The following is a 14,224-nucleotide window of genomic DNA, read 5'->3' as shown; positions in this document are numbered from 1 at the left end:
TGTGCAGTTTTCGAAATATCGTACGGATATTTAAATCACTGGCTTATCATATCTTCCTCTGTTTTGAAATTTTCTCTTTTTTTCTGCTTCGTGCATATTAGATCCTAAGTTTGATCCACCGCGAATAAAAGTCTCCAGCTGGATTCGTCGAGCGATTCGTGAAGGTTTTCGTTGCAGGGGACACGAGCCTTGCACGCGAACTACAAACATTTTGAATTTGGAAATAAAATTTTCGAAGATCCAATGAGGTGAATACCTGGTAGTAGGTGTCAGGAAAATAAAACAACAGAGTTTGTTATTGTTATCAATAAAAGATTATCTCGCTGACGTATTTTTGAGACCTGAAAATACCGTGACAACTTGTACTCAGCTTCCGTTATGCAGTATCATTTGATTGACACCTCTAATTACAATCGTCTCTTGTAAATGGCGCTTACGGAAACTAATTGATTCATCGTTCTGTGTACTTGTGGTTTGTCATGTGTTTAGTGAAATCCTGAGTAGTTTTCCTTACTTTCTTCGTTTATCACATCTTCTAACCAGTGCAACAAGATTTGAAACTTCCAATTACTAATTTATCGAACGGAAATAGGGATAAATATCAGCGTACATCATCAAAGATTGCGTGAATTCTTCGGCGAGATTCAATCTTTGGAGATTCCAAGGAATAACAACAGATCAGTTAATGCGTTGGGATGTGATGAGAAGTTAATGATCCTGGCTTTCGCCTTCATTTCATCTATTGAGTGGAGATCACAATTTGTTCCTAGTTTCTTCAGCTGGTGTCTGGTTTAATTATCCTTGCGTTCAGCATTGTTACGATCGACATCTCTGTTCATCGGGTCTTCGCTTCTATTCATCAGTGTAATGCAATAAAAGTGTTTTTGAAGAGCAGACTAAATAGTCGCTGTTACCGGTCTCCTTTTGGCATTGGAATTATCTGGAAAAGCTACCGCGACTAATTCGTGTCAAGTATGAATGGAAATGCAAAAATTCAGGTACAAACCGTAAATCCTACACGGCATGTTAAGTCTTCGAGTCAGCCGGGCGAGCTTCCTTCGGCGTTTTTAGAGGACGATTTTGATGACAGAGATGAGCTGAGAGAACGAGAGTTGGAAGAAGCTCGAGCACGAGCCAGTCAGATGGAAAAGACGATGCGATGGTGGTCAGACTGCACCGCAAACTGGCGAGAGAAGTGGGGGAAAGTTCGCGCTGAACGGAACAAAGCCAGAGAAGAAAATAGACAGTTAAAACTGAAACTGGAGGCCGCAGCTAAGGAAATTTCGAACTTGAAGCGTGATAGATCGGCAGCTCAAGAACTTCAGTCGAAACTTGAGAAGGAAAACGAACGACTGGAGAAGGAATTAAAGAAAGACAAACGTACGATTCCTTCTGCTCGAGTTGAGCCATCGCTTAAAGAGAACTCACCTGACCATAGTGATGGTCTCAAAAACTCTAGCGTTTATGAAACGACAGTGCCGAAATTAGGAGCTGAGAAACAGTTTATTGAACAAATTCTTCAGAAGAACGAGTTTTACGAGGGACAATGCGAAGATGGAAATACCTTTGAAAGGAGTCATTCTGTTCCCGCTGAGGAACGGAAAAGAAACCGGGCGAGTTCTAAAAAACAGAAATCCATCGATGTAAGGCATGCAGAAGAGGAAAGTTCACAACAGGTTGCCCTCGTGCGAATGAAACTTGAACAAACGGAAAAAGTGCTCATAGAGGAGAGAAGGTAAACGTGTATTTTCGGATAATTTCATTTAATTACTTTTTGCAAGAGGGAATAATGGATGCGCTCACATTCCTTTGCCATAATCTGCATAAAACTTTGTGTGTAATCGAGGTCATATATTATTTACGAAGTTAAACGCATAAAGGACTTAAGTCTGACATTTGGCTGTAAGTACAGGAAAAACATTTGGTAAACAAAACGGTGTAAACCTTCTAACATTTAAGATGACAAATTGATACTTCTCTTAATTGGTCATACTGTGCAGACCCGCTGGTTTGAAGAATGAAGATTATTTTGGGAATCTCCATTAGGTAATTAAACTGTCAAGTTCTTTATCGATGGCTACGATGACAAAAGACTAGATAATTTGAGGTCGGCAAATTAGGAAAATAGACATAACAAACATTTTAATCTAGTAAATGATAAATTTACCGTGGGAAATATGATGTTTTGTAGACTTTTTGAAGTGTAGCCAAATAATACTCAACCACAGTTTCATCAAATAATCTGTTGATCAATTTGAAGCTCCCACATCCCTACCCCCCCTGGCAACCTACTGGCAACTCACAGGCATTTGATCATTGTGTAGGCCTTGGGGGGGGGGTGGGGAATTTGAGCCTAGCCAGGCTGGGGTGGGGAATTAGAACCAGAAGTGTCAAATCTTTCCAATGGAATATAGTGTCATATCTTTAAATATGAAGGTGCTTCAAGTAAATAGTTCACTTTGCTTGCAAATGGTTAAGAAGAAAAGGTCTACAAGGTCTAGGTTTTAAAGCTTGGTCAATATATAGAAAGCCACAGTTGCTGATTTTGCCTTTTACAGAAAGCTTAAGCAGGGCATTTGAACACAATTTTTTTCTGGGAGGAGTTCGAATCGATATCTGAACAAACCAATCTTGCCTGCTTGTTGCATTTTGAAATCACACATATGATTTCAGACCAAATGCACACCACTCAGTTCAATTACAATTATTATACGCACCATGTATAAACCTTTTGCCAGCATCTTACAAGACAAGAAGTGAACCATTTATGTGAACACAGTTTACATAAGACACATAGTGACTATATAACTGATTGAGATCCAAGTTTGTAACTGATAATGATATATTCTGTTGCTTCTTCATCCTTCCACTTTTTTTTTGAAAAATTATTCTAATCCTCAATTTACTATAAATTATCAAAGCTTTTACCTGTGATTGTCTTAGCAAACCACTTCCTCCTTGAGAACCAGGAGACTGGTTGCAAAGTTCTATATTCTTTTAACAAAGTTGTATTTTTTTTTCAGTTCCAAACAGAATCTCGTAGAGGAGTTGGATGGTCTTCAGGCTGATCTCACTGCTCTGAAGCTAAAAAATGAAGAACTCATGGTGTCTCATCAAAATTATACTCAGGAGGTTTGTTTTATTTATGTTTTGCTGTGAATAAAGCTGGACTGCATGTTTCAAACTTGGGCACCTTGATTGAAGAGTTACCACTAATATAATTAGTAAATCTGGCATGATTTGGCTGAAAAAAAGTTCTCTCTTTAAACTTTTGCCTCATATTTGACATTAAGGGCCAGTTTTGCACTGGCAACACAGTTGCAGTTAGATAGCTCTTACGATATAGCAAATATTGCAAATCCTTGGTGCTTACGTTATTATTTGATGATCTTTTGTAAGTGGTTGGTGTATTGCCTTAGTGGGTCTTTCTGATGTACTAAAGATGATGATGATCTATAGATTGCAAGCATAAGAAGCAGACATGAAAAGGAAGTTGGACAACTTAATGCTGACTTGGAAGATGCCTGTAACTCAACCAACAATTCTGCAAATGCTCGTAAAATCAGTGAACTTAGGGGAGAGGTTAGTAGTCACTAGTAGGATCTGGAAATGTTTCACTCTTGTTACAGTTGTCAAGATGTCACAAATATTTACAAATCAAAATACTTAGACTAAATGACCTTCCATAAGTAGAAATATGGTTTCTCATAAAACATTTATTACTTTAATTGTTTAAAGATTGAAAGATTGCAAGCTGAGAACACACAGGAATGGAGCAAACGGGATAAGCTGGAGAGTGAGAAGTTGGCTTTGGAAAGAGAAAACAAGAAGATGCGATTGCAAATTGAGGTTCTTAATATTTTTAATACTGACAGTGGTAATCTCTTGATTACTGCTGAATGCATGCATCTTGGATGTATGCATCGACATCTAACTGATCTTAAAATGAGATGATTTATTTTAAGTGTCCAAAGTTTCTGTAGTTTAGTGATATTTTTATGGGCTAAGTTGTTGACCCACTGTTCAGTCCTTGACTTGGAAAACCAAAAGTGGGTCTTCATTGGGCTTTCTACCCTCCAGCCAATCTGGCATGGTGAAATCTGCCTAGGACTGAACTCACGGCTAGCATGGCTAATAAAGTCATTAAAACATGCAAGCGTCACTGCTGCAACAAGGCGATAAAGCTCAGTGGAGAGTTACAGAGCACAGCACAAGTATTCAGGCAGCTAGGGTTTGTAAACTTTTGGTCCCCTAATTTCAGAGGGAGTACAGCCCTTTAAAAAAGCTGTGCTTGGGCCAACTGGCCTGAGCTTATCTTGGTTTTCATTGCATGAAGTGACAAGGAGTAAGTTAATCCCCAAGTATTTCGTGCAGCTGCCCTCTCAATTTGTGAAAACCCCTTTATACTTGTGGGTAGAGAGAAGCAGGGAGAGAGAAGAGTGTTTTGCCCAAGTACACAACACACTGACCCAGCCAGGTCCTGAACCTGGAAATTTGAAACGAGAGTCCAGCACACTGACAGTGAGGCCACAGTAGAAGATTAGAGGCAGTGAAGTGTCTCTTCCCTTTTAAAACCCACACACATTTAATCTTTAATTTTATCTCTAAGGACCTTACATCTCAGTTGACTGAATCCAGCAAAGCATCAAAGGGCTTATTAGGTGCTGATGTCAAGCAGTTACAAACACAGCTTGATGAGAAGAACAGAGTAAGTCTATCGAAATAACCTTTTTTTTTTCATTTCACTGAGAGAAATTACTTGACAATGTTCAAATGAATAGAGGCTTTTGGTTTTCTTTCTTTATGTTAAAATGTTTTGGCTTATGTTAAGAAATAAGGGTGCCAGCTGAAATTTTAAGCAAGGCAGCTGAAAGACAGCATTCAATATTGAAAGATTATAAGTGTGTAACCTCAGAAGTGCCCAGCATTCTTTGCTGAGCAATTGCCAGCCAAAAGCCCAGCTGGCTATCACTGCTTTTTCACCTAGCAAGTTTTGCTAGCAGTGGGCTTTTAAGCGACAACTTAAGTTCCTGCAAATTAGATGGTGGAGATCATGTAAAGTCAAGGCACTAATGTCCGAATGATTACTGTCACTGGTGATAAATATTGTGCAACCTTGATAACACATGATCAGAGGGTGATAGATATTTAGTTGGTGCAGATTTGGGAAATCACTAGAGAGGTTGCTGAAATGATTTACAGAGAACAATGTTTTCTATGTATGTCATCATTATGTCCCTTAAGTTTGACTGCAAGTGATTTTTTTTTCACAGGAGTTGCAAGAATTAAGGCATGCTTATGGTAAAATGAGAAAGCAACTTCAGGAGAAGGTATAAGTCAGCATTTTGAGTTTCTGAAAGAGTATCTTTTCTGTAAGGGTTGTAATATGTTACAGGTGGGATATGGCAGTCATGGTAGCCTTGTGGTCAACATGCAGGTCTTAGATGAAAAGGTTTAGTTTTTTGCCCATGCTGGAACATTGTGTGGAGCATCTTGTTTTTGTAAAAAGCTCCAGTCTCTTTGTTATTGGTTAGCTTCCTATCCAGGAGTGAACATACTCCAAGATGCTTGGTGCTATACAAACAGGAGATAGGCATCAGGAGGCCATTTTTCAAAGGGTGGATAATGCTACCCCAGGGATAAATTGCTAGTCACTTATGTTGTAGACTACACTCACTCATCCCAAGTGTGCAGCCTTTATGTTTATTAAAAATGATTGTGTTGTTCATTGTTAAGGCTGAGGAGCTTAGTCATGCCAAAAAACGAGTGGAACAGCATGAGAATGAAGTCAGAAAACTGAGGACAAGGGTGGAAGAGTTGAAAGTTGATTTGACCAAAGCTGAAGATGAGGTAGAAATCTAAGTCATTCAGCTAGTTTTGTTGGTTGCGATGGAAAGGGCCAAATGTTAATTGTCCAAACAATCTAATTTTTGGATTGAGTAATCAAATTTATGTATCTATCATTACCATCATAACAGAATTTCTTTGTAAAATTGGAGCCTTTAAATTGAGATCAAGAAAGGGGTTATATATGGCTGTCATGGAAGCCTGGTGAACAATACTGAACCAAAAACCATAACCTGGTAAATTTAATCACTTACACAAATGTAGGCAGTTTCAATAAAGATTCAGTTACTGGCAGTTTTCCACCATCTTTAAGACCTTATTGCTGTCTGTTTAGCCCACAAGCTGAGGCTCTTGTGTTTGGGTTCACCTTACCCCACAGCCATCTGTCACACCTGTGGCAGCCATTAATGGAAAAATGTTTTTGAAACTTTTGCACAACTGCTTAGAAGAGTGTAATGAAATATGTGCTTATTGTTCATCATGGTGTAAGAGTAAGGAGATGAACTTTGTTCGTTTGTCTCACGATAGAGTCACTTATGATTAGAAAAACATCAAAGCAATTTTCATTCATCAATCTGGTAAATTATTAATTTGATGGGAGATAGTGATTAATTGTCTTGGTTTAATTCATTCATCTAGCTTGACTGTCAAACAAGCAATATGAAGAAACTACAGCGCAGTCTGGATGAACAAACAGAGCTTGCTGACAGTTACAAAGTTCAATTGGAACACTTAAACTCAAGGTATTTTAGAAATGTTTATGGTTATAATTTTATTCTCCCCCAGGGGCTTATAGCTTTTCAGCCAAGCACAATAAGTCCAATTGTTTTAGACAGATACATGGTTGTGGGTTAGAAATTCATATTTCCCCAACTTAAGGCAAAATGTCACAATGTTTTGATGGGTTTTTATGCATACATCAGGTTGAAGGCTGGAGGGGTAGCTCCAAGTATCAATCCAAGATATAAACCTGGACGGGGGTCTTCAACTCAACTATCATCAGAGGAAAGTGAGGAGGAAACATCCTTTTATTGAAGCAGCAAGATGATGGAGGATTCTTGCAACACAAATACCAGTGTTTCAGTGGAGAGGAAGACGTGAGGATGTAGAACCATCTGAGATATGGGGGGTCAGATGCCAAAAATGTTCACCTGTGTTTTCACTAAGTCTCTATGACTTGCATAAGAGCAGTAAACCACCAACACTAGCACTCTGTTCTCTGAACGCATGCATTTTTGGGAAGAAATTTTAGTTTTTGAAGGGATAGAGAGCTGTAGTTGCAAAGTAAAGCATGCTTGTTATTTACAGAAAGTGAGCAAAGCAAGACGAAAGACAATTTTTTTAAATGCAAGTGACAAAAAGCTTTCCACAGTTGCAAAAGAGGCTTTCAAGTGCTCATGGTTCATGTTTTACACTCTCTGTTTTTCTTTGTAATAAATACTTGGTCAGCTATTATAAATGAAGTTCTCTTTTGGAAGCAAGGTTTAGTCTGCTCAATGCTGCTGATTTATATGGCCATTATAGTTTTTCCTTGTTTCTTTTGGCTCTGGCAAGTAGGAGTTGATTGCAGAAATATATGGAAAAAATGAATATGAGAGCAATTTTCTCAGTAATGAACACTACTTAAGCAGTTCACATGTATGATTTTCATATATTTACAGTTATTGACTCATCACCTCACAGGTTTATTTCGAACCAACACAATGACTAGCTTTCGGCTGGCTTGTTGGCTCAGTCGGTAGAGCACTACACCATGATCACAGAGGTCATGGGTTCAAATCCTGTACAGGCCTAAATCTTTTTTTTTCAGTCTGTTTTCAACACTACTTTAGTAGTGTTTATTACTGTGGAGATCACTTTCATATACATTTCTTTTTCATATATTCACAGTCAAAAACAACAACAACTAAAATTTACTCTGGCACATTCATCACACAGGTTTTTTTTCCATGTTTCTGAAGGTCATAATGGAATTTTCGGGTGATGCTTGTTGTAGAGGTAGAAAAAACTAAAAACCCAGAGATAGCAAGGATGAACCCAAACAACATGCTCAGTTTTGTCTATTCCCTATGCAGTCACAAAAGTACAACCGTGAAATAGGGTACTGGCTGCAACACAAGATTTGAATAATAATGGAGCAACAGATGTAACATGAGACCGAATGATCTCAACATACATTTGTCCTTGTTGCCATGGCAACTATTATCTTTATAGCTGTCATTCTATGGCTTACAGTTAATAACAAAAACTAAACAGTAGAAATTTCATCTTGGGGATCTTTCTAACCAGTAGCATTATGACAAGGGCATTAAAGTGGCGATACTATTCATAAGTTTTGTTCACCTTTGCAAGCGTAAGTCTCGGCGGCAGTTTGTTAAGCAAAAACTCTGCTGAACAAGAAACTCAAGATCGACGAGGGGGATGGAAACAGCCATACAAAATTTAGCAAAATCTCCTTGATTTAAAATCAACAATGTATTATGCAAATGTAAAGCATGTTATAATGTTCATGTGTGGTTCAACCACGCCGTTTGACTGTTGGTAAATCGCAAATGGTGTTACTGAAATAGCCCGGCATATTGGAATAGTCGGCAATTTCCGGTAATCACCCGACACGGAAACTCGTCACTAGTGTTCCTCGGGCTTACGTTGGCATAACCGTTTACGGAAGGAAGAACTCTTCACACTGTTGACTGAACGAAGGTGCAGAAAGTGCCGTCCATATTTAATTTTGCTGTACAAAATGGCTCGGAAAATATGCACACCGTTCTGCATCAAAGGAAAGCCGTGCCTCAAATACCACGATCTCCTCGTTTCGATTTTAGAGTGCCCATATATCAGGGACAAACGCGGGAAAATGGACGAGTTTGAAGAAACCGTTATCTTTTCTAAAGAAAGGCTGGAAGACAGAAGAAGAAATCCCTGATCCCGTAAAGAATTATCGCTTACCTCTTCTGCACTGGGCAGGCCTTCTTGGCAAGTGTAGAGCAGTGGATGGTTAATTAAAAATGGTAGGTACTCAGGGTCGTGCTAAACAAGTTTTTTTGTGGTCTCTGTTTAGGCTAAATGGAGCTTGGTGTTACCCCACCTTATCGTTAAAGTATCATAATGCTAAACGATGCCAATATAGGGATTAACTCGAAATTCATTAAGTATCTTTTGGGTTTGTAGAGGGTCCCCAATAGGTTTTTCGGGATATTGAAAGGCCGGGTCCGGGAATTTAGGGTACGAAGGGAGCGAGATGCGGGATTGTTGTTATGAACGGGACTCGGGAATTGAGGAGCGGGATTCGGGAAATAATCCCTTATACGAACCGAGAGCCGGGATGTCCGTTAACGAGAGTTCATGAGGAAATTGATCTTCCCAGTTCATGAAAAGCATCAGTCGGACAGGCTCTCTGGCTTTCAAGTGGAGTCCAATTTGATCTGTAACTGTCAAGTGATTAAGAAAATTGGATAACTGTAAAGCGGGAGGCTTAGTTGTTAATTAGGAGTATGATTTGAGACAGAATTGGACCACACAAAGTCTATTACTCATTAATCAAAACCATGACAAAATTTGAGAAACAAACTAGCCAATGATTACACTTTTTCATTAAAAAAAAACAACAGTTTGCTTGATGAAATGGGAGACAACAATGTGTGTATGTGACATGTACCATCTAAAAGGGATGAATGCACAAACTTAGAAGAAGAGTGGTAAAGGATTGATCAGCATCTATTGAATGTGACTCTTGGAATAATTTTAATTTTAATTTTGTGTAGAAGTGACTCAATTTTTATTTGCAGATTTGAAATAATATTAACAAAAAGACTCCATATTGCCATGCGTTTATTCAGTAATAGATCAGAGATAGGGGTCACAAGGTGGTGAGAGCAAAAAAGCATACAAAGTAAAGCTGAGTGTGTTGCTGATGCTCATACCATATTTTGATGTCTAATCATAACCATTACAATTTCCTCAAATGTGATTGGTACATCAGCTGCTTCATTTTTCACTAATCATTCTGTACAGTTGTCATTGGACAGTGTAATAGGACAGTTGGCTGTAATTGGACACCTGTAATCGAACAGTTCAAGCAAACAATCATACTAGGTCCACTCAGCTAAATCCATCAATCACAGAATTGATCACAATAACCATAGCAACAACCTCTTATCCAAAGAGAAATAAGGTAATTTCCAAAATGTAGGTATATTTAACCAGTAAGGACATTGTCTTCACTGGAGATATTTGTTCTAGGTGTATTTGTTTTTTCGGAAATTGAAATGGTTATGATTAATTGGTAGCAGGATTTCTTGTCGTCGAATTCTGTCAGTAACCATACTCTTGATTAACAAATAGGACTCCTGCTTTGCGGTCGTCCCATTTTGTTAATCACTCGTATGATTACAGACCGAATTGGACTCCTCTCAGTCATATTACCATTATTTATAGGGCAACATAGAATCTACTTTTTATGTGACAAAAAGCAACCATGGTAATGTCATCCATGCATCTGTCTTCTCATAGATTATGAGAAAGAATTAATCAAAATGCTTGCATGATTAAGCTTATTATAAGTGAATACCCCAATAATCTTTCATTTGATCTTTTAGGCTTTGACCCTACTGTTTGTTTGTCACTCATCCAAGAAACTGCCCTGCATAGATGTATTCTCTATCTACATTACAGCAAGATCACACGCCTCAGTTACAAGACTAAGATTATGATACATTTGCTTAAAGATTGTCTGCATCTACAGGATGAAGCCTTGCAAACACTACTCCATACTGCTGCAATAAAGCTTGGAAGTGGCAACATGGCAGACTATCATTTTACACAAAGGCAAGCATGGTTTGCAAATTCAGGAACCAGCATGATTTGGCCCCAATTCCCCCCCCCCAAAAAAAAGAAAGAAAAAAAAGAATTGATGTGATACTTTAATTTTTTTGTCTCATTTTGTGTAAACCTCATGATTTCTCTGGAAACTTGCATGCAAGAAGAAGGATTTGTTCTTTTCCCTTTTAAAGACAAGATGCAGGAATTTTTTTAAAAATTTTTCCATGGAAGAGGATCAGAATTCCCCCTTTACTACCCTTAGAGATGTTGAACAAAATTTTCAATTTCATCCCCAGCAGTTTCTGCTAATCTTCTCTATCTCCTAATAAAGAGTAAGTTTCCCTGTTCCATACTTAGAATTTCCTTTGACAGCTAGATAGTTATTAAGAAGTTTTTAGGTGTTTTAAAAGTTTTTTTTATTTGCATTGTACAGTGGATTGGACAGTTTGTAAGCAAATGGTGCCTTTTTTGTTTTTACTAACACAGTGGCTCGCAGTTTGTTATTTTAATGTGCTGTTTTTTCTTTTAATGTAACTATTTAACTGCTTTTAGTGCATAACCCTATGAAATAGTCTAGAAGAAAAGTACTAGACAATGTGATTCTGAAAGTTTCTTCACAGTGCCTCAAAATGTCGTATTGCAATTGTTCTAAGTGAGGAGAATAATTTTGGTTGTGTTGATTTTACCTTATTGACCGTGTGATGCTTGCAACCCAGTGAGTGCGCTAAACGAGGAAACTGACAGATCAGAGTCAACATGCTTAATGTGATTGTTAAGAAACAACTTTAAATTATGTCTGTTTTGCCTCCAGTTTTTCTGGTGGTAGCCTCCTTTGCAATGATAACTGTTGTTTGGCCTTGTCAGCCTATGTGCTTTAGTTACAGGTAGGAACAATCTAAGTACTATCCTGGCCCTGGTTGTGTGAAGGTTGGATAATGCTATCAATAATTTTACACCATTGAAACCAACTTTTGCATCTTTTATTCCACTTAAACAAAAAAAGATGGTTACAACAGAGAGAAAAAAAACAAAAAAATATATATGCTAATTGAAAGAAAAAAAGGTTTGAATAACAAAAGACAAAGAAATGCCTGGACCAATCATAAGTCAAATTAACAATTCCTGTGAAATATATTAAATTCAAATAACAATGGTCAAATCATAATATACATAATAACAACACTATACACTGGATAAAACCCAATATGATGGATAATGCTAAAAGTTTTGCTATCACTTATCTGCTGCAAAGCAATTTATCTGTAGGGTAGCATTATCTGACTGTTATACAACAGAGCCTTGGTACATGGATAAAATAGTTTGCAACAAACACTGTGCAGATGCATGGTTTTGATATTTACCTGTTTTAAGAACTTAAAGAGTACACTCTAGTTTTGTTTGGAAATATGTCTAGTTACTGCATGTAGTTCACGAAAAGGTACTTGTTTTACATTGACATTTGTGAATATAAAGCACATAGTGGAAAAATTGTAAATATTTTAGGTAAATTCTAATTTCTTTGAAAGGAAAGCTTATTATAATCCTTACTACAGATTAATTGTAGTAGACGTTGCTTTTTTTTAACCTAGAGGGCGATGGAAAGGTATTCTAAGGGACATGCATTAAAATTAAATAGTTTAACTCTCTGCAAAAGTGCAACAACTAATTTAGCTCCATCACGTATGAAAACTGGTATTGGTTAATGAAGGTTCAAGTGCTTCATTTACTACGAGTGTTATCAGTCATTCAATAAGTGTGAGATTTCATCTAGTTTTAATGTATGTTTGAAATGTGTAAATTTACCTTGCATGGAGCCAGACTTTTTGAGTGTGTTTGTCCTGAAAAGGTTTGTTACTTGTGGTGGTGGGATGTTTTTATCATCATAGTCATATAAAAAGTTGCTCAATGTTCAGCTTTGATCTGTGAGGGTCAAACATCTGAGAGATAAATAGCACTTTACTATCTTTGGTAATTTTACTCAGTTTGTTGAAGTATAGTTCACAGTCATGGACAGCAAACTTTTTAAGGACATCTGTTAGCTAGAAAATTGCACTCCACAGCTGAATAAATTGAACTGCTTTGAGTTACCAAAACTTTAGACTATCAGTGTTTTAGGTTTATGAATTGGTGATCTAAGATAGAAGTCATCCCATTCATGTAGTTATGAATTACCGTAATTTCCGGTCGTTTACCCGCACGGCCGATTACCCGCACCGGCCGATTATTGCATACGGCGAAAAAAACAGTCAACAGATTACCCGCACTGGTGGATAACCCGCACGTTGTTATTCAACTTTTTGGTGGCGAAAACGTGACATTAAGGTGATACATTTCAGTCTTTTAAAAGTCGTCTGATCCAACTTTCGAAAACTTGAAAGCGTCTTTGTCGAGTTTAAAGGTCAAAGAAATTCAGACGCGTGCACAATTCTGTGTCAATATTAGCATGTACTTTATTGATAAGATTATACAGTAGAAACACTAGCGGCCCATGCCCAAATCTCAAAGTTTCATACTTGACAGAATGCGAATTTGTGGCCACATTTTGTGCGAGCGATCGTTCAGCGCCATGTTGATTTGTTGAAAAAAAGCTGGGTGAGTATTAAAACTTGAATTATAAAGTACTGTCGGCGATTTCTGAAAAAATCGATATCTCCGGTTCTATTGGGCCTAACAAGTCCCTTAAAACGGGAAAATTCTCTTTAGCTCAAGCTAGTGTTAAATGGAAATTTGTTGCTGATGCGCCGGATATCTATGGATAATTTTTGTCACCATCAAGGTTTTGTTTTCACGCGTGCCGATAATAATTTGTTTGTCGCGCAACTAATTATGCGTGAAATAAACTCGAGTCGGCATCATGTTTTCGTGCCGCTTTGCGGCACTATTAACACATCAAAATTTACTTGAGAGGTGGAAACGCATGTTGGTGATATTTTTTTTCAATTCAACTACCACTGGATTTTAAAATTGTCACATAACCCGCACCTCCCTATTACCCGCAGTGGCGCGCGTTTAATGCAAAATCAACAGATTACCCGCGGGTAAACGACCGGAAATTACGGTAACAGAAGTTGATATCTTGTAAATATAGCCACATTGTTTGGGTTATTCTATACCTAATGATGGATTGTGGAAGAAGAGCATATAAGCCTTGTAGAGAGGGAATGCTCGTAATATGCTAAATAAATAAATAAATAAATAGAAAATAAATAAACTGGAAAAACATTTTCATAGAGCTGTTCTGTTGTGTTGTGTGAGAGAGGAAGTTGATTTAAGCACATATTGGCTAATTTTCTGGAAAGGGAAACAGGTGAAATTGAGTAAAGAATTCAACTCTTTTTTCCCAGATCTGATTGACATGCAACTCAATTCTCCCTGTAAGATCCATACGTTGTTCAGCAAACAGGTAATAAGAATATTAATTTAATTCTCCCTGTAAGATCCATAAGTTATTCAACAAACAGGTGATGAGAATATTGAAACTTGTTGAAGTTGTTATCCTGATCAAACACCAAATTCTTGTAAGAAACTTACAAGGAATGGTGCAGCAGCCAAAGGG

General features: G+C 37.7%; 1 protein-coding gene across 1 annotated transcript; it reads left to right on the top strand.

Moving 5' to 3' along the window:
- The first annotated feature begins 436 nt into the window (after positions 1-436).
- LOC131794362 (coiled-coil domain-containing protein 102A) lies at positions 437-10,720 on the top strand. The gene is made up of 10 exons (XM_059111890.2): positions 437-1,735; positions 3,024-3,132; positions 3,460-3,582; positions 3,739-3,849; positions 4,610-4,708; positions 5,274-5,330; positions 5,737-5,850; positions 6,487-6,590; positions 6,771-8,858; positions 10,446-10,720. The coding sequence occupies exons 1-9, from the start codon at positions 975-977 to the stop codon at positions 6,880-6,882; spliced, it is 1,590 nt and encodes a 529-aa protein (XP_058967873.2). The 5' UTR covers positions 437-974; the 3' UTR covers positions 6,883-8,858; positions 10,446-10,720.
- The last annotated feature ends 3,504 nt before the right edge of the window (positions 10,721-14,224 follow it).

Source organism: Pocillopora verrucosa, chromosome 3 (genome assembly GCF_036669915.1).
Source record: "Pocillopora verrucosa isolate sample1 chromosome 3, ASM3666991v2, whole genome shotgun sequence".
NCBI lineage: Eukaryota > Metazoa > Cnidaria > Anthozoa > Scleractinia > Pocilloporidae > Pocillopora > Pocillopora verrucosa.
The sequence above is the reverse complement of the archived record's forward strand: the minus strand, read 5'-3'. Positions and strand labels throughout refer to the sequence as shown.

Excerpts from the sequence above, each read along its gene's own strand:
- LOC131794362 (XM_059111890.2), top strand. The coding sequence starts at position 975 with ATGAATGGAAATGCAAAAATTCAGGTACAAACCGTAAATCCTACACGG. Across the intron at positions 3,133-3,459 it reads ATCAAAATTATACTCAGGAG|ATTGCAAGCATAAGAAGCAG; the intron begins GTTTGTTTTATT and ends GATGATCTATAG. Across the intron at positions 4,709-5,273 it reads AGCTTGATGAGAAGAACAGA|GAGTTGCAAGAATTAAGGCA; the intron begins GTAAGTCTATCG and ends TTTTTTTCACAG.